At 38.1% G+C, this 21,406-nt stretch overlaps 1 protein-coding gene across 5 annotated transcripts in view; it reads right to left on the bottom strand.

The window, feature by feature from the left end:
* Nucleotides 1-21,406, bottom strand: part of NCOR1 (nuclear receptor corepressor 1) — a 143,760-nt gene that overhangs the window by 16,632 nt on the left and 105,722 nt on the right. For 4 of the 5 annotated variants that reach the window (XM_008570807.1, XM_008570809.1, XM_008570808.1 and 1 more), the window contains 14 exons: nt 17,176-17,296; nt 16,974-17,075; nt 16,537-16,637; nt 14,234-14,402; nt 12,155-12,295; nt 10,721-10,804; nt 9,977-10,233; nt 9,291-9,651; nt 7,393-7,620; nt 4,989-5,198; nt 4,378-4,527; nt 3,739-3,852; nt 1,364-1,529; nt 671-1,164 (listed from right to left, as the gene is read on the bottom strand). In XM_008570807.1, coding sequence (XP_008569029.1) covers nt 671-1,164; nt 1,364-1,529; nt 3,739-3,852; nt 4,378-4,527; nt 4,989-5,198; nt 7,393-7,620; nt 9,291-9,651; nt 9,977-10,233; nt 10,721-10,804; nt 12,155-12,295; nt 14,234-14,402; nt 16,537-16,637; nt 16,974-17,075; nt 17,176-17,296 — 2,698 coding nt within the window. The remainder of the gene's footprint in view (nt 1-670; nt 1,165-1,363; nt 1,530-3,738; nt 3,853-4,377; nt 4,528-4,988; nt 5,199-7,392; nt 7,621-9,290; nt 9,652-9,976; nt 10,234-10,720; nt 10,805-12,154; nt 12,296-14,233; nt 14,403-16,536; nt 16,638-16,973; nt 17,076-17,175; nt 17,297-21,406) is intronic. The other variant, XM_008570812.1, reaches the window with a different exon arrangement.

Raw genomic sequence — 21,406 nt, 5'->3', positions numbered from 1 at the left:
GAATTCCTTTTTTTTTTTTTTTTTTAAGAAGATGACCGGTAAGGGGATCCAAACCCGTGGCCTTGGTGTTATCAGCACCGCACTCTCCCAAGTGAGCCACGGTCTGGCCTGTAGATTTGTGAATTCTTATAGATTTGCACGGTAGAGATCACAGTGACTAACCAGACTTGGTCAAAATTCAACTTGTAAGAAAGGTGCAATGTAAACACCAATCACCAATAATAAGGTGGTCTCACTTTTAAAAAATCTGTATCTTAGAAAAAGGAAATAAAAGCTTCGGGGAATTGTACTAAATACTAAATTATAGTCTAGTAAATGCTTCCTGAGGAATCATGCCTCAACAGCACAGAGCCTGACGATATATCCATCACCCTTCACATGCCTAAATGTGTTAATATGCTCTGTCCTCTATTTTCCAACTTTGATTTTTAAAAAGGTACAGTTTTCTTCATGAAAAATACATTAATAGGCTTATACTTAGGAAACTGGGATATTTACATAATCATGAAAATAGCAGAACATACATTTTTGCACTACTAACCAACAAAACCTTTTCTATTACATTTACCATCAAGCATTAGTTTTTTTTCTACCATACAGTTCTGCTTCACCTAAAGGATAAGTTCTCTACTCAGATATCACATTGTGAAACTCGGATTGAGATACATACAGCTACTAGAAGAGTCTGAACTTTGAGAGCCACGTTCCCTTGCATCCTTGTCCGAGGCAATTTGCCGAGTGATGATCACGTCTATGAAGTTAGCTGCAGTAATGGTTGTCTTCCCTCGGGTCCTTAGCTCTTCCTCATATCTGGATTTTGGAGGAGGCCCTTTATCTTTCCCAGCCTCAGAATAAACTACTGAAGAATGAGGCTGGGGCTTGCCACTTGGAAAGGCTGAAGAAGTGTACAGACACTGAACAGATCTCTTCTCCACCTCCAGGGTTTTCTGCTCTAGCTGCTGCTGTTCACTAACTGCTGCTGACCTGCTTCTCAAATTTTCTTCTAACCTGGCAGCTTCATGCTTACTCTCTTTTGTTTTGGAAACATCCATCTGGGGTGCAGAAGCTGCGGCATCCACAAGAGCAGCCAGGGCATCTGCAGCAGTGTTGTAACGGGAGGCTGGCAGGCCTTGGCTTATTGAAGGGCCCCCAGCAGGCAGTGGCCTGTAAATAAAACCAAATCACAACTCTATGAAGGGAAGACCAGTTACTGGGGGGTCTTGTGGGGAGATGGAAAAACAAACTGCAAAAAAAGTGCTTAGCAAATAGAAAATCATGACTATCCTTAAACTACTACAGTCACAAATTTAAAAAATTAAGAGACTGGTACTTTTTTTTGTCAAAATGCGGACAAGAGACTGACATGATTCGTAGCTGAGCAGTTGGATCCAAAGGTTGGATTACACTGGTTCCATTGGTTCCCTGGAAAACGCTGGGTCTCTGCTGCAACATGGTCTCCTGAGTTCTTACTGAAGGGGAAGGGGAGCGAACATATCCATGACTGCCAGGCCGGCCGGGAGGTTCTGAGCCTGCGGGGGTGAAGAGGAAAAAGAAAGACAAGCCATAAAGAAGAAGCTAGAGATAAAAGGCAGCAGCATTTATGGATTGTTACTTTCCTAATATTCCTAAATAGAAAAAGGAAATTAGACAAGAAACTTGATATCCTACTTTCTGGCCTTTCTAGAAACATGTTCTAATAAGTTTCTCAATAAAGATGTGATAAAACCACACTAATAACTTGAAACAAAACATCAATTATCATATACTGTCATTTCCATTTTTGTGGTAAGTTTCAATGCTGATTTCAGAGAGAGACAAAAACAGCATCCACAGTGAAGTACTAATACAAATCAGGTAAGTTCATCTCTCAGATTTTTATTCAAACTGTGGTATGTTTATGATTTTTAAAATCATATATGGTACAACCTTCTAAGCATCATAATGAACATAACACACTGCTGCTATACTAGGGTCTGAGGCTGCTTTACTTCTTTACTGCCCTTCACAGCAAGCTTTCTCTTTTGAGATGAAATCATTCACACTACCCTCCCCAAAAGTCTGGCTCCAGTAACTACACTTCTTCAATGCTTGAGACGTTTCTGTTCGCTTAATTTGAGCTCTCTCACAACAAAGTCAGAGCTTGGACTTCATCAGAACTGTTCACCTGGAGGACCCTGAACTCTCAGATTCCCTCTGTAATCACTTTCTTCTCCACCTCCCCTTGTTCTATGCCCTCACTCCAACTTTCTATCCTGTTCTCTGCCCTCATAAGAGCTAGCAGTTTTAGCATACATGCCTATTCTCCAGCCACCACCACCTCAGCCACGCTTATCAGCAATTTTCTCCTTTCTGACCATACACCAGCTTATAAGTATTTCTACAGGATATACTCCTAGAAGTGAAATTGCTAGAACAAATAGCATTTTAAATTCCTAGCTCCAAAAAGGCTATCCCACTGCCAGTGTATGAGTGTCTATCTTTCTTCAGACACTTCAATAGAGAATATTTATCAACTTTCTTAAATATCTGGTCGAGAAAAATATTTTATTCTTAAATCTGCATTTTGTTCATCAGTAGGATCAAAAGCATTTAAAAAATCTACTTCCTATCAGAGTTATGTATCATTGAGGCTTTAATTAAATCAGTTTCCTGTATTTTTATAAAATCAACATGTAAACAATATTATGGTGCTACCACTGACCATGACTCTGCTTCCTTTTGCCTCCACCTAGGTCAGCCCTCCCAGTAACATCTAAAGACTGACCTACTGCTCTTTTCACACTCTTGCCCCTTGGAAATCTCACTCAAGCCAGAATTTTAACTCTTGCAGATGACTCCTAGAGGTCAGCATCTCCACGCCTTTTCTTTGTCTTTTCTCCTGAAAGCCAGATGAGTGTATCTGACAATATGGACATGGTAAATGATTTAATTGAAAGAACTGAAAAAGGGAAGCATACCATGGATAAGAACAGATGGCCCAAAGACATATCAGATTAAGTGTGCCCAAGATAAAAATCATTATCTCTTTGCTTTCTCTAATCATGCTCTATCTTAACTGCAGACCAGTCTTGTCTCTCATCTTTTTCTCACTCTCCATATCTCCATATCTAGTTATTGTGAAGTCCCTTTGATTTTACCTTCATGTTTCTCCGAGCAGTTCCTTCCTGGCTATTCCCAATGTCAAATGTTTCAGGCCACTGTGAGCATGCATACGTACCACTGGCATAGTCTCAATGGCCCCCCAGCACCAGCCCATGCCCACCTTCAGGGTTCTACTCCATCTCCTGCCACACTTGTGTAAATGTCCCACTGATCATGTCACCTGACTCCTGGACAGAATGGCAGCCCTTCATTCTAATTCAAGATGCCACACAACCTTCTAACTGTATTTTCCATTCCTCCTTTAACTGAAGCTCAGCAATACCTTTATATCTAGGAGTGTGCTTAGGTTGCTCTTTCAGCTTGAACTCTGCACACAGTATTTTCAGGCCCAACTGTAGCCAACTGCTTGAGCCAAATTAGTTTTGTTATGAAACCTTCATTTTTCTGTATGAAATTCATCTCTCCACCATCCTGACTTCTACAGCACTTTCACCTGTATCTCACTTGAGGTCTGCACTGACTTTTCTGACTTAGAATTTTTGTTTGCATCCCCCATAGCCTTAAGCACAATAATGCCCCACCACACTAGATTACCAAGGCCTGTCTAGAGGTGGAGGAACAGAGCCTTTCACTGACCTGGCCGCAGATAGAGGTCGGAGGAAGCCGCAGCAATCCGCTCCCGCTCCTTCTCCCGCTCTTTCTCCCGCTCCCTCTCAGCACTTGCAGCTGCTGCAAGGTGTGCTGGGTGTCCTGTAAAACACATAAATCTGCAACTTAAAGACAAAAATGTCAACCTGTCAGGTATATCAAGCAATTTTTGAATTTGTAAGTGATTAGAATTTTTTTTGTCTTTTTTGTGACCGGTAAGGGGATCGCAACCCTTGGCTTGGTGTCGCCAGCACTGCGCCCAGCCAGTGAGCGCACTGGCCAGTCCTATATAGGATCCGAACCCGCGGCGGGAGCGTCGCTGCACTCCCAGAACCACACTCTCCCGAGTGCGCCATGGGGCCAGCCCAGTGATTAGAATTTTTTTAAAAAGCTCCAAATCTGGAATATAAGAAGTTTCTTTTATTAAGAGTACTGGATAACAAATGGAGCATAAAACAAGCTTCTAGGGTGTCTAATGACAAATGTCACATACAAAGTATTACTAAATGATAAATAAAAAAGAGCAGACCAAATGGGAAAAACTGCCCAAAATGCCTTAAAAGGTTATGTTGTAAAAATTCGAGCATGTTGGTGCTTTTACAGAGGCATGTGACTGCAGTCTCTTACCTGGAGACACAGAAGCAGAGTTGTATGGCCTGGGAGGGAAACTAATCTGTGTACCAGGAATATAAGTGATTCTGTCCATGGGAGGAGTGCTTGTTCCCCCTGGGTGAGGCACTAGAATTGTGGGAGGCATATTGGTCAGGTCGATGATTCCTATCCAAAAGACAAAAACAATTTATGTTAAGAGTTATTCTAAAGGTACAGAACTATACATGGCTTTTGGATTTTGTTTATCTCCGTAATCCAATGATAATTTGTATACAGCATAAATAAAAATGTTTAAGATCATCATTACTTTTTAAGACCTTCTTTAAATCCAGAGAAGGATATTAAATACTGCGCTCCACACAGTAACCTTAAAGTTTGGACAGATTAAAGAGAGAAAGCAAACTGGTAAAACCTAGCCTAGTGATTTGGTTTAGTCATTTCAGTGTTCACCAAAACACCTCATCTTGATATATAACTTTGTTTTCAAGGGCTAATGTCTATGGAGAGAAGGGTATGGACTTCTTTCTTTCTTTCCATTATTCATTCAGCAAGTATTTACTGAATGTTGAAGAAACACTGAGTAAACATAATAAATTCCACGAAATCTGTACTACAAAGACACACACCTCTTGTTGCTGGGTATGGGAGACCCAATGGCTGCTCTCTTGGGGATAGTCCTCTGGCTACATCTGGGCGCAAGTTCACTTGCATCTGCTGTGAGGTAATGTAATCATTCAAGATTGTCTGTCTCGTGTTCTCCATTGCATAAAGCTGATACTGACTTGGGTAACCTGGAGTTGGTGAAAGCTGTCGCTGGAACAGGTAAGCAGCTGCTGCTGATTGAGAAGAGAATGAGAAAGGCATTGAGTTTCGTCCTGGGTGAAATTCATTTGCTAAAAATCACCCACAGAAAGAGTAAGGAAAAAAAAAACTGTTGAACTACTAGTGCACGTACAACTTTTACTTAGCTCTAGGATTAAAGTGGATTCATTTTAGACCTTGACATATCAGCAATATGAATTCATTCTAATGCCTGAGATGCAATGGAAAAAGGGAGAATAGTAACTAAAAATTTCTCAAGCAGTTTCACTTTCAATCTTTGGCATGTATGTAACTATTTTATTTTCACCTGAAGTCTCCAAGAGTCGTGTTTGAAAATAAAATTATTTTTGTAGTATTGATCATCCAATACAACCAAATGGAAATGTATATGAAAACACTTCACGACAAACAGTAACTTTACTTTCCTGGGGATGAAAATGATTAGTCTACAAGCATTTAATTAGTGCATGTGTTGGAGCAGAGGTTGGCAAACTTTTTTATAAAGGGTCAGATGGTAAATATTTTAGGCTTTGTGGGCCATGTAGTAGCTGTCACAGCTGCTCAACTCTGCCACTGCAGCATAGAAGATACAGGCAAAACAAACAAACTGGTATGGCTGTGTTCTAATAAATCTTTATTTACATAAACAGGTGGCAGTGGAATTTGGCACAGAAAGTATAGCGTAGAGCATGACACAAAGTGATCGGAAGGGGAAGGTCTGGTACAAAGTAGATGTAATATCACTATCCTCAAATCTAGTTCAGGCTCAAAAATGACAAGCAAATGAAATGGCCACAAAATAAAGGACTATGATAGCCACAAAATAAAGGACTAGGACAAACACTAAATAGAAATTATGCACACTCAATTTTGTCTGAGATCTTGAGTGAATTACTTTAAATATATATGTTCTCCCTCAAAAAATACATGACATGTTTTCTAGAATGTTTGTTTCCTCTTCATCTAGAAGGCCTAGCCAAGTAAGTGTGTTGGCTGACTCTGTCTGCCTCAGTCTGGGAGATGCTTCCCTGAGTTTTGGGCTCCTCTGAAACTTAACATTATCAAGTGACATAATTTGATGGCACTGACATAGCTTTCGGATAAAATATTTTCTACAGGTGCTTTGCCACTATGATATATAAATAACACTTAGAATTCTTAGCTTTTTAATTTCACATACTGTAATGAAAAATACTTTCCTAAGGACCAAGGTGAGACAAGTATTCTATGTCCCAATTTCAACTTGAAAGATGTAACAAGCGAAGAGTTTAGGCTGGAAAAGAGGTCTGAACAGAAAACCCACATGTGACTAAGGCTCAGCCAGCAGTGGCAAGGAGGGTAAGAACTGGGCCCTGGCAGGACACGGTGGAGCTAGCCCTGTGGTGGGTTATTATAGCCCAACAGAGATTCTCTACCCTGACCTGCTGAAGAGATTGCTACTTCCTTCTTTCCCTGTGTAAAACATACTACCCTGTGCTCAGCACAGACGGCTCTCCAGTGACCAGCACACTGGTGCACCTTTTGGCATCATGTCTGCCAACATCAGTAGTGTTTGTTCAAAAGTTTCTTCCAGCTGTACTTACTACGATTATTCTAACTTAGTGACATAATCTGTAAATTGATGAAAGAAGAATGAAAAGAGTTGTTTCTCTGAAAACTGAGTTGACTGCTTTGGATAGACTCAATACAGAAGTTGAATCAGGTGTGGACTAGACAACTTTAACAGACTGCAAAAAAAAAAAAAAATTAGACGGATTCTGTATTTAGATTGAATGTGAGTTTCTTTTATATAAGAAAGACAATTGGGGAGGTTTAGTCAATAGCTAAGAAACGGCCATGGCATTAGACAGAACACTGGTGGTAAATGAATGTCTATTTATGTTGTAAATTAACATGTTTAAGGTATGCCTCTGTCATTGTAAAACAATTCTTCACATTAACCCATTTTTTCAATCAGCTTTACCAACTGCCATCAGATCAGAGGGCTTCTCGTATAGCTATCATTTTTAGTTCTTTAAGGGGTGCTAATGGTATTGTTTCTTGATTTGAATGCTGGTAACATGAGGGTGTTCAGTTTGTGAAAATTCACTGAGCCGTACACTAATGAGATGTGCAACTATCTGCATATTGTAGTGTAATAGAAAGCTTTAAAAGTCATACAGGAATTTTATTTCTTTGCCATAAGTTGTCACTACATGTCACGCTTACCAGGATCCAGAGCCCTGTGAAAGGGCATGGCTGGATCTAAGTGCGTGGGAAGGTGGCTCCGATAAACCTCTCCTGCAGCGCCGCTCCTGTGATGGGTATCAAAAGGGCTGTGGCTCACAACAGGATCCACCCCAGGCACTGGAGACTTCGCTGGTATACTTTCTCTTTGGGTAGGGGTCAGTGTTGATTTTCTTTCATGATTGGTAGACTTGCTAGAAGAAACAGTAACTGGAAAAAAGGCCGATGCCACAAATTCTTAGGAAAACTTGTCAAGTATGATAATATTTATCCATTTCTCAACCATTCAAATACAGACTATATAACATTTTGATCTTTCCTGTAAACATTTAATATTCAATCTTACAAAATATGCAACTATAAAGAACAACTCTACTTTGAGATTTGGAGAAGATTCCTACCCTTTGGATCAAAGCACCAGTATTTTACCACCTTCTGTTAAGATTAAAAGTGAAGTTCAACTTCATCGTTACTAATCCTATTACGAATGATTTTCTTTTCTGTATGACTTTAACATTCAAAATTCTTTTGGCCTCACATGTAGCAAGTCTCAGCTTCCTCTTTTCTCTGTTACTCATCCTCCTTGATACCCATCAATCACAAGTTATATTCATTTTTTCCTTGCTCTGTCCTTCTACAATGACTTTATACTACCTCACCCCTATCCCAGCCTCTCTTTTTCTACGTGATGTTATTCAGAGTGGTTAGACTGTTGCACTGATGCCTGTCATATTCGAACACTTATCAGCCGCCATCCTCAATTTTTTAAATTATGATAAAGTATAGATAACATAAAACTCACCATTTTATCCATTTTAAAGGATACAATTCAGTGGTATTAACTGTACGTGTGATATTTGGCAACTGATACCACCATCTAATTACTAATATTTTGATAATATGAAGTTTGCCATGATCAAACAAATCTGCCTGTCAAAACCAAGAAATCATGCTGATTTATGACACCCTCTTCCAAGTCCCATCTTGCTTAAATAAGGAGTGCCTTTTCCTTCTGCAGGGAAATTCTGTTCCTTCAAAACTAGAGCCAAAAGGTTTTAGATTTGTCACCCTATCCATAAACAGACACTTTCCTTTCTCCTTCTCTGTGCTACTCTCCCACCCCCCACTTTTCACCTTTACAGCTCACACTGTGACTAGCCCAAGACCCTGCATGCGAGTCCTCAATAAGTACATACTGTGATAAAATTTAAATAAGTAGATGCATTTTTAAAGGCCTCAGACTGTTTCAGGGACCACTGGTAAAAATCAGTGCCTCTCACCTACTAACATAGTTGGCAGCAGCATGGGGTTATGATGATAACAACAGTTACAGCAACAATAATAGCTCACATTCATCAATTCCTTCATATATACTAGGCTCTATTCAAGTTCTTAAAATGTACTACCTCATTTTATCTTCACAACAATCCAATGAGGTAGGTCTTAATATTACATTACCATTTTACAGATAAGGAAACTAAGGAACAGAAAAGTTAAGTAACTTGTCTGAGTTCATGCAGTAAGAACTTTAAAATCCAAGCAGTCTTGCTCCAGAGCCCAAACTTTTGACCACCGTACCACACTGCCACCAAAGAAATAAATGTCAAAACTAATTTCCACAAAATCTTATACAATTAGCTGAAAATCCACTCTAAAAACATACTGTAGATCATTTCTGGACTCCATCATATTCTGCACTTGATTAGGTATTTTCCCTAAAATTACACCTACTTTTTAACTGGTAGGCTTCCATAGCCCTAGTATAAAGCACAAGCTGCAGATCTTGTGATAACCTACAGGTGACTATATGATATTTACTACTTGCCAGAGGTGAAAAAGTACAATAAAAATGATGAGACTAGGCAATGAAAGTAACATACCATCGGAAGTTCTGTTCATCATGGGTGAGCCTCTGGACATGGTGTTTTGATAACTCACAGGGGTCCTTCGTGCACTGGCATCATCGTAAATCCCTGGGCTCAGCTGTGCTTTGGGAGCTTCATGAAGAGTGGACCTGAGAACGGAGGGGCCAGAGCTTACCACCGATGTATGCCGGGAACGCACTGGCTCGCCTGCTTTCACATCCTCATATTTTCCCCGTTCTATCACTTTCATGTTCTCTGGCACAATTTCCAACGGAGGCATCCCACGGGGCAGTTTGCTAGGCCCCGTGATTAAGGATTTGACATTGTGTTTGATGGCAGATTGACCTGAGTTGCTGTCAAACTTTATTGGTGTACCCTAAAGGGAAAGAAACACATATTACAGGTTGCAAAGTCATGTGTATACTTTTCCACCTAAGGTTGAGAACTGCCCATTGGCAGTTATACTCTGCTGGGGTAACTTTTACGATCTGTGTGGATGTCTCCATCACAAACTGATCATGAGTTGCATACTTTCCCACATTATACACTCCATGCTATGGACACAAGAAGAGTACATAAAACTTTCACATTTGCTTGGTCTGACACCAAAAGAATCACTTATAATTTTTAAGTCACACTTTTAAAAATGTTCCAAAGATCTGAAGTGGAATTGCTGACAAAGAGAACCATGATCTAGTTACCTGGGAAATAGAGCCCTCAATTATTGGCCTTGTGCTCTGGACCATTTCTGGAGTTTTTCGGCTTTCCTGAGTTAAAATGTCTTGCCGTGGAATCTCATGAATGGAACGCCCCATTTCTTTAATGGTGGTAATGCCATCATATGGTTTTCCTTTGGTAATGGCACCTTCGAATGCTCGTATGGGAGGACTTTCCCTTTTAATCTGTTTGGGATATTTAAGGCCATCTTCAAAACTTTCAGTTGTTGCTCTTGGTGTGCCTTCAAAAAGAATTCAGGAACCATACTTATTAAAATAATGCTGGTGGTTGCACAACAATACCACTGAACTATACACTTAAAAATGTTTAAAATGGTAAATGTTGTTATGTATATTTCAGCATAATTAAAAAAAATTAATGCCTTGCCATCCTGCAGTTTCTAATCAATTTTCTGTTTACAATAGATCCTCAAATAAGTACTCATCAATCATTATATTTTTAGAGTTGTTCAAGATATTATAAGTCATCACAGTCACAGAATGGTTATTACATAACAGACATCAATATATTAAAAGATGAGGCAACTATCATCTTCCAATAAACTATGTAGCTCAGTGACAGAAAAGTTATAATCAAAACATTAATATTTAGTATCTCAAAAGGGAAAACATCTTGAAAAGCAAGTTTCATGCACTGCATATTAATGTCAAACTACTTTGCCAGTGATGCAGTTATAAATAAAAAGGCAAAACAAGCAGGAAGTTTACCCTGCATTATGGAGCCAGACAGCAGAGTCCTTTCTTTGAGGTCAGAATGAGGGCTCCCCCTCGGTAATGCTCGGCATATCAGCCCTTTCAAAACAAGAAAACAATTTCATTATTAAACATAATGTATGTATCAATTTACAATGACTTAATACTGTCCTAACAGTACATAGGGTAATGCTCGGCATATCAGCCCTTTCAAAACAAGAAAACAATTCCATTATTAAACATAATGTATGTATCAATTTACAATGACTTAATACTGTCCTAACAGTACATATTTTTGATAAAAGCTCTATGGGAGGAAGGAGACATGTCACTTTAAATTTGTGAACTAAACAGAAGAATATCATGGAAAAATAAAATTGGAAATACCCAATATGACATCACATGATACTTTGTAATCATTTTCCAAAACACAAATGGCCATGAAAAGCATCTATTATAGGTCAAATAAGAAAGAAAGATACTTTCAAAGCTAAATTTAAAATCCCAGCACTTGAGGGCCGGCCTGTGGCTCACTCGGGAGAGTGCGGTGCTGATAAAATCCCAACACTTCTTTATCAAGGGAAGAGAAAGAAGATACAGGATTGGAAATCATTGCTTAGATTGGAAATATATCTGTGAAAAGGGAAAACTTGAAATACAGATACCATAAAAATAGAGAATATATATTAAATGGAACATGCAAATCAAAATGAAAGAGTTGTAAATAACCTCTTAAGAGTTTCACATTATATTGCTGATAAATATGAATCAAGGGTTGGAAATAACTGCATACATTTACCCTAAGTGAGTTATTTTTTATTTTTATTTTTTAAATATAGAGAAAATACACCTCTTACAAAATTACACAGGACTTATCCTGCTTTTAGTATTTCATTTAGATTAAAATTAGTTGAGGCAGGTTAAGATTTAAAGAAAGTGAGTCATTACCAAAACAAAATCATAGTGCTCATTTACTGAATGCATATCACATGATCAGTACCAGGTCAGGCACCTGTCTCTATTGACAAAATGGCAAGTACAATCCCTTAATTAACAGAGGAAGAAACAGGGACAGAGAAATTCCCCAGGAAAGGGTGAAGCTAGGATATAAATTCACATCTTTGCTCTACCCACTACTCCACTTTATCTGCCTCGCAATAAAAAAAAAAAGTTCTCATAATGAATTTTACATTTTAAATTCACTTAAATAATCTATAAATTGAGCATTCTAATAGCTACTATAACCAATTATGTTTAACTTTTACTTCCCTCCACTGTCACGTGCCACTTGATTTATACGTAGATATGAATATAAATTTAAACTTATATGAATATAAATATAAATTTCAGGTAGAAATGACAGATATTGAACACAACTTAATTCAACAATGCAAACTTACTATACGAAATTATATGTATCTAAATAATGTTCTGGAAACAATACTTTACCCTCTAATGGTGCTGATACAGGAGACTCCCTCATTGACATCCCTTGCTTTATATTTCCTTCCACTGATTCATAACTTCTTTTTAAACTGATTTCATGAGCTGTTCTTGGACTTCTAGTTCCTTCTCGGGCATTCTTAATATCTGCAAAAGATAGAAACAAAAATTACTCAGAGCTCAAGGCCTACAATATATAGTAAGTTATCTTAATTTAATAGTCTATCTTAAAAACTTGTCTTAACCTACAATGTACACCTGTGTAGATGATATTCATGGAAACATTTTTCATTCATTTAAATATACTTGTTGAATGCCTACTGTATACCAGGCATAAGCTAGTCTTGTAGATAAAGTTAACACATTAAGTTTCCCTCTGGAAACTGACCCAATAATGGCAGGTACAGATCAGTTAATAGGCCCTTACTATCCAGTGTGATAAGTACTATGAGAGGAGAAGTACAATGTGCTGTGAGAATGCTCGGAGAGAAACCTAACACTTCCAGGTTCAGAGTAAGGCTGCCTAAAAGAAGAAAGTATAAACTGAGAACTGAACAATGAATAAAAATTGCTTAAGTCAAGGTAAAGGGAGGACAAGGTGGTACAGGCAGAGGGAATAGTGAACACAAAGACCCCAAGGCAAGACAGAGAATGGCACATTAAAAAAACTTAAGCTGAGGGCCGGCCCGGTGGCGCACTGCTACAGTGCGCCGCTTGGGAGCGTGGCGGCGCTCCCGCCGAGGGTTCGGATCCCACATACAGACCGGTTCCCGCTCACTGGCTGAGCGAGGTGTGGGCGCAGCACCGAGGGTTGTGATCCCATTGCCGGTCCCGGTCCAGTACGGGTGCGACACTGAGGGTTGCGATCCGTTGCCGGACAAAAATAAAAAAAAAAAAAAAACTTAAGCTGAGTAAACGGCCAACATGTAGAGTGAAGTCAGGAGAAAGAGTATAGAGGGAATAACCTGGGGTGGGTAATGGGAGAGGAGGGAAGAGAACAGTCCGAAGAGATAAGCTGTAAGCAGATCACAGAAGGGTGATGAAGTCAAGGTAGGGGCTTCCAGTTATCTTTAAGGCAATGTAGAGGCCAGCACGAAACATGATGTGTAGCTTTGAATATGGGTAGGACTGAAGGCAGAGAGAACAGTTAGGTACCTACTGAGTTATCCAGATGAAAGATGACAGTGGCAGTGGGAAACACAGAATAATGGATGAATTCCAGGGACTTTAGGAAATAGAACAGAAATGATTTAGTGATTTGGTGGAAGGAAAAGGAGGAAAAGGATGATGTTCACACTTCTGGCTTGAGCAATGTACATTAATTTCTTCCCCCCAGAAAAAAAATGTTTATCAAAATTCATCAGACATGTTAAAACAAGAAAGGAGGAAGGAAATAAGAAAGGTACCATGTATTTGCAGCATCGAGCACTATGTACTCCCATACTTAGTATTTGAAGAGAAAGATAAAACACAGCTAATGACTATTCCAGGGTCAAAAAGATAGGCAACTGCAAATTCAAATTCAAACGTGGTCAGTCCCATGGCTACATTCATACCACACTTGAGTCATTCTTATGAAATAATGCTACTAGGAAAATATGACTTAAGAATATATCTACAGAAAAAAAGTGTATATAGATAGAGGCATAATAGTTTTATTAAGGAGAATTTAAATTCAACATTCTTTCCAAGATTATCAGAACATTATCTACTCCCTAATTCTTAAGTCATAAAAATATGAATTCCTTTAAAATAAAAGTGACTCTATTAAAGTTAGACAAAGATTCTTTTCCTAGGCTGACCTGACTGACGACTATCAATGATGATGTTAGCTACCACTTATAGGACACTCACCATGGGCTCTGCACTGTTAATCACTTTTCACTGACTGTCTCAGTTGCTTTTTTCACAAAATTTCATGAGACAAGCATTATTATAAACCCCTTTTACTGAGAGGAAACCTGAGCTCAGCGAAGGTAGACTGACTTTCCCACAGCAAAAATGTGAGGAAACCAGAGTCTATGTTTTTAGTCACACATTACAATACTAGCTTCAGTGTATACACACAACACACACAATACTTACTATCATATGATAAGATATGTCCACTTTTGCCTTCGTAAATAACATGGCCTTTGGATGCAGCTTCCTCTCTGCCTTTCTCAGGACTGCTCTCTTCAATGGGCATTCTAGAAATGGATCCCTTCACCAGAGCCTCAGTTGGTATGCCAGCCTGGGACAGAGCTGGGGTACCCTACCATCAAATCAAACAAAACCACCAGAAAAGTCACTCAAGTTTACAGGAAACACAAGATGCTCAGAAAATAAACCTACCGCACTGGGAGTCACATCAATCCGTATCTTCAAATTAGAAAGTACAAGCCCATGAGAGGAAATCAGATATTAAATTTTTATAAACATAAAGATGTCCTGTACCTCCATCCTTGAACCCTGCCATATCGAACTTCTTAAAACAATGATAGGAATTGATGTTAGGTGACTTAGCTTTGTTTTCCACCTTGAAGTCAAACCTCTATTAAGAAACTTAACTGTCAGAAGTTTGTCTTAAGGCCTAAAATCATGCAAATGTAATAAAGCTTTTATAAGATTTCTATTAAAAATAAGACAATAACTTAAGTTTTAAATTTAGAGTACTACAACCTTCTCCCATATTATGAGAAAAAAAGAATTTTCAACTATAAAACTGTCTACTGTGTTAGGCCTTTGTGATATTGATTCAGTTTAGGTCAGATCATCTGAATTTTCACCATCATTAGTCCTCTTCTGGGTTGCCAATGGCCATGATTCTTTTTACCTTTCCTTTCCGGTGAGGGAAAAGTAAGCTGCTTGGGTTGAAATGAGAGTGGGAGACCCAGACCTAGCTCCCGCACACATTTAGGGTCCTTGATATACTCTGAGGACCCCGAAAACTCTAGTGAGCATGATCTGAAACCATATGCTTCCAGCAGGAAGAGTGCTGAGAGCAAAACATTTACTTGTCCAGTTGTTACGTGAGCTTGGTAGTAAATAGCTAGAAGCCTTTAATACCCACTTTGGAAATACTCATGTCAAATGGACGAACAGGTTTGAAAACAAAACAGAACTTATCCATAAGTTTGTACTGTCTTCCTATCCATAGTTTGAAAACTGAAGTAAAGAGAAAAAAAAAATACAAAAAGAAAAAATAATACATTAAGGCCCATTTTTTTCTTTCTGTCCATATTAAACAGATAAGCTTGTTCTGAAAACTAAAACCCATACTTTGGCCAAATGTAGGACAGGTCTGAAGAGTTAGTATATAACTTTCTATATACTATATGACATAAACCATGTCCTAGGGAGGAATCACCTGGAAATCTTATTAAAATGAGATTCTGATTCATAAGGTCTGGAGTGGGCACTGACATTTCTGCATTATTCTAGCAAGCTCCCAAGTGACACCAATGCACAGACCACACTTGGTTAGCAAAGCCCTCGCAGAATCATTGGAGAGTTTGGGAAAACACAGATTGTGGGCCCCTCCCCCAAGGGTTGGATTTTAGTAAATTTAAATTTGGGGGTGGGAAGGGGGTTGCGAATTTATATCTCTAATAACTACCCAGATGATATTGACGCTGCTGGTCTGGGACCACACTTTGAGAACCAGCGACCTAAGAAATAAGAACAAGACGAGGGAGAGAACACTTGTGACAATGTGCGAAAATTTGTGACAAGATGCAGAAGCACAAGTTTCTGTTTACAATGATTTTCCAACACAGAATTTTTCCTTTTCCAAATCTACATAAATAAAGAGGCAAAAGACTGTTTTACATTTCAAGGTAAAATTAACATCTAACTGAGGAAAAGAAAGACCTTTTATTAATCAAAATTGGCAATTAATTTAGCCCAAAATTGGAAGAAGATATTTGATTTTTGTGCTTTTGTCAATGCCATCCACATTTCCTAGTTTAGTATGAGATGCTAGGAAGGCAGCTTACTGACACTGTAGACCTATCTCTTCACAAGGGGCAAGAGCAAGCAAATAATTGTAATGATTTTCTTCTCAACTTCTATTTAAGCTAAACATGTGGCAAAAGCTTTGTCAGGAAGACAATGAAAGCTGCATCAATTAGAGCATGTTTCTTCCACCCATCTGCAATATGTGACCTTTTCAAATGAACCATAGTATAGATAATATAGCTTATGGTCAAAATGATCACATTAATGTCTTTCTGCAGACAGTCTGTAGGTCTGGGGTTTATCATCACTGAGACCCACTCTCTTAACCCAGAACAATGAATAACTTAACCACAAAACTGTACTGCTGGAAGAGCCAAAACTCTTTTGAGACTTTACTCCTAGTTTTTTCTTAGTTATTGTTCATTATATTAGAGATAATCATAACTAACCTGAGTGATAGAGCCCCGCAGGGATGTGATGCTCTCCACTGAAATTTTGCTGGTTGGAGTTCCCCGAGTTATACTTCCTTCTTGGATGGCTCCTGCGGTACCTAGATAAAAAGAAAATTATTAGCAAATTATATCCCCAACCTTTCCCCCAAAACAAAAAACCAGTCCATACTTAGGAGAGAAGGAAAAAGCAGCACAAAAATAATAGTTTTTGTTTTACTAAAATATAATTCTAAAATAATATTGCAATTATTAAAAAGGACTGCTGAAATAAGGAATCTCAAAGTTTTAAAATCACTTTTACATGGAAAGAAAACTTAAGTTTAGAATTTAAAGGCTATAACTTGAAAACCCATCATTAAAACATATTAATGACTTACTGCAATAAATTTACTGCGGACAAAAGCTTAATATTTCTGCTGAACAGCATATATTACCTCTGACCACACCTTCATGTTGGGCCCTGACCAATAAACCCTCAGGTTGCGAGTTTTGGCTTCGCGGAGAAAATTCTTCCTGCTTGATGTAGGGTAAAGTAGCTGTGGTTGAAAGCAAGAGAAACACGTAGAGGTCAAGTACTGAATTACTGGCTGAGATGCTACAAATGCAGATGCATTACAATGGTATTAATTCACTGACCTGATTTGGCAGATTCCTGTTGCCGTGGCAGTCCAAGAGAGATAGACCCCACTGAGGGCTTAGCTGTTTCTTGAGTGTAGGAAGCCTGATTATGAGAAGTCAAATAAGTGCCAGGTGTTCCCTACAAAATAATTTGAAAAGACTAAATAAACATTGTCTTTTCACAAGGTCAATTATAAAGTCAATGTTCATGTTTCTGTTTGTAAAAATGTGTACCCCTGCCATTCACAATTAAGAATAGTATTTGTAAAGCAAGAAAGTCCTCATCACGGATTGCTTAAATTGAACATATTTGAGGGCTGGCTGGTTAGCTCAGTAGTTTAGAGTGCAGTGTTGATAACCCCAAGGCCAAGGGTTTGGATCCCTATACTGGCTAGCTGCCAAAAAACCAAAACAAAAAAAACCCAACAAAAACCACACACGCACACATTTTTATTTTTTTTTTGACCAGTAAGGGGATTGCAACCTTCGGCACGGTGTGGTCTGCACCACACTCAGCCAGTGAGCCAACTGGCCATCCCCAGACAGGATCCGAACCCATGGCCTCCGGCACTACCAGCACCGCACTCTCCCGAGTGAGCCACGGGGCCGGCCCTCACATACACATTTTTAAAGGGAACTAGATATGTCTTCTGAAATTACCATAAATTACATGTAGATAATATTTACTATTAATAAATCACATAAAAAAGTATGTAAACAGTGCACTCAAAATGTACGCTCATATTGTTAAAATTTGTTCCTCTTAAAAATGCTATAGAGAGCGATATCGGCAAAAATGGTAGAGTTATAAGAACTTATAAAAACTCTCCTCCATAAAAGCAACAAGATAACCAGCAAACATTGTAAAACTCAACCTTTAGGATCATAAGAATCAACCTTTAAAGAACTCTGGAAATTAACCAAAGGCTTACAGAGATCTGGATGCATTTATCCAAGAAAAGTAGCTGAACAGTGAGCTTTGTCGCATTTTAATTTGCTCTACTGCCATTCCCATTCTCCCCCTCAAGCTCTGTGGTATTACTGAAAACCAACAATACACAACCATGGTGCAAACCAGCACCCTGGTAGCCATCAGAAAGGGAAGAGCAAGGTTGGAGCTCTTTAAAGGCCTCTTTGCCAGATAATTATTATTTAACTTGTCTGGTGGTTCTCTGGGAGACTCCATCTATGAAGTTGTCTTTATTCGACCTGACTGGGGTGAAGTAAGAGGTGCAAGCTTGTCAAAAACATTCAGAGGCAACTAATTAACTTCTCCACTGCATGAGATACTACATAACAGTTGGGGGAAACAATAGGCTAACAAAAAGGTTAAAAGGAAAAACTGGGGAATGAGATATCCATAGGGGGTTTGAAAAGCTCCAAATTCCTGGGAAACTAGAATGCTACGTGCATGTTCAAGGCTATGCGTATGCCTAGTAAAGATATGAGAAAGTGCCAAACTCTAATGTCTGGCTGACCATAAGGCTCTGCGAAGCAAGAAGTAGAGACTAAGGTAGAGCTGTCAACTGCCTGACTTGGTACAGAAGGCATGCTCAAACATACAGAGAGCCCCTCAGCAAAGACTGGGGAAGTTACTGATTTTAGGCATTTAAGAAAATCTCTGTCCAATCATTAACAGACCACTAAGCTAACCTAGCAGAGACTTCAGTGGCCACACATGACAAGACGGTTTTTACAGAATTAATTCAGAAGGGTCACTGAGCAAATAAGCAACAGCAAAAATAAACAGAAACAACAATAATTCCTGGGGGGCAGGAGGATCTGATTTCCAGAGTTGCCATGTTATATTATATAAAATGACCAAGTTATATTATATAAAATGACCAAGCTTTATTATATAAAATGAACAGGAAAGTATAAGCTATACATATGAAATAAAGCAGTAAATAGAAACTGTCCCTGAACTTTAGACTTACTAGACAAATATTTTAAATCAGCTATTATAAATATGTTAAAGAATTAAAGAGAATTACATCTAAGATTAAAGGTAAGTATGAAAATGATGTCTCACCAAATAGAGAATATCAAATAAAGAGAAAGAAATCAAGAAAGAGAACAAAATTGAAATTCTGGACTTGAAAAGTACAAGAATTAGAGGAGAAAAACTCCCAGCAAACTAAAAATGGAAGGATACATCTTCAATCTATGAAAAGCCTATAGTTAACATTATACCTAACAGTGAAATACTGAAAGCCTTCCTCTTAAGATTAGCAACAAGAAATGCATGTACATGTTTACCATTTCTATTCAATACTGCACTGAAGGTTCTCACTTAGCCAGTGCAATAAAACAAGAAAAAGAAAAGGGGAAAAGATTACAAAGGAAGAAGTAAAATTGTCTTTATTTGCAGAAGACATGCATACATAGACAACCATAAGAAATCTACCAAAACAAAGCAACATAACAACAAAAAAACCTATAACAAAGCACTAAATGCATGTCACAGGAGACAAAGTCAAGATATAAAAATCAATTGTATTTCTATATACTAGCAAGAACTGATAAAATTTTGAAATGAAATTTTCAAAAACAGTATCATTCATAAAAACATACAATGCATTAAAAAATCAAATAAACAAATATGAACCTAATAAAATAGTTACAAAACCTCTAAAGTGAAAACTACAAAGCACTGCTCAGAGAAATTAAAGATCTAGATAACAACACATGTTGTAGACGGGTGATGGTAGTCAATGTTGTACCCCTCCCCCAAAAAACATAAAATCAATTATGCTTCAATTTTTAAAATAAATAAATAAACTGTATTAACTCATTAAGAAAAAGACCTACATAAATGAAAAGTTATATAATGGATTAGATGATTCAATATTGTTAAGATGTCTGTTCCTAACCCCAAATTGATATATAGATTTAATGCAATCTCAAACAAAATCCCAGCAGACTTTTCAAAAAAGGAATTGTCAAACTGATTATATAATTTTCATGGAAATGCAAAAGACATAGAATAGCCGAAATAATCTTGAAAAACAAAAACACTGGAGGACTTACACTATAAGACTAATCAAGACTGTGGTACTGACAAAGGATGGACAAGTAGATCAATGGAACAGCACAGAGAGTCCAGAAATAGACCCAGCATATACAATCAAATAATTTTTAACAAAGACACTAAAGCAATCAAATGGGAGAAAGAAAAGACTTTTCAACTGATGTTACTGGAAATGGAATGCCAAATGGAAAAATGAATGCCGATCCTGACCTCATACTGTACACAAAAGTCTACTTGACACTAACCATAGGCCGGGATATAAAAGCCAAAACTATAAAGCTTTCAGAAGAAAACATAGGAGAATATCTCACAACCTTGGAGCTGGCAAAGATTTTTTAGCAAAATAGAACCAATCATAGGAGAAAAAAATTTATAGAGTACATGAAAATTTAAAATTTTTGCTCATCAAAACACACCAGTTATAAACCGAGAAGCCACAAATAAAGAATATACTTGTAATACATTTATCTAATACAGAACTTTCAATCATAATATATAACATAATTCTACAACCCAATAACCAAAAAGACCCAATAAAAATGGATAATCCGACTTAAATAGTCACTTCACAGAGTCCGATGTACAAATGTCCAATAAGTACACACAAAAGTGCTCAACATCATTTATTGTCAGGGAAATGCAAAATACAACCACAATGAAATATTATTACACACCTACTAAGTATGACTAGAATTTAAAAGACTGACAAACACAGCAATCAGAAGTCTCATATGTTGCTGGTGTCAATATAAAACTGTAGCACCTCTCTAGAAAATTATTAAGTAAAACGTACATATACCCAGCAATTCCACTTCCAGGTAATTATGCAAGAAATGGAAACATATGTCTACAAAGAACCTAGTACAAAAGAATGTTCATGGCAGCTTTAATCATAGCAGCCAAAAACTAGAAATATCTCAGGTTTTCATCAACAGGAGAATGGGTAAACAAACTGGTATGTTCATTCAGTGGAGTAATATTTAATGATTAAAAGGGAAAACCTGCTGATTACACAAACACCTGGGTGAGTCCCTAAAACCATCATGCTGACTTAAAGAAGGCAGACACAAAAGAGTGCACACTGCCCCATTCCATTCATACGAAGTTCCAGGGAGGCAGACTGGTCTACGACAACAGAAAGAACAGCAGTGGTTGCCTCAAGCAGTGGGAGGAGAGACTGCCTCGGAAGGAGCATGAGACAACTTTCTGAAGTGACAC

The sequence above is a fragment of the Galeopterus variegatus genome, unplaced genomic scaffold (assembly GCF_000696425.1).
Source record: "Galeopterus variegatus unplaced genomic scaffold, G_variegatus-3.0.2 Scaffold632, whole genome shotgun sequence".
NCBI classification, from domain to species: domain Eukaryota; kingdom Metazoa; phylum Chordata; class Mammalia; order Dermoptera; family Cynocephalidae; genus Galeopterus; species Galeopterus variegatus.
This window is presented reverse-complemented; position numbering and strand designations above follow the sequence as displayed.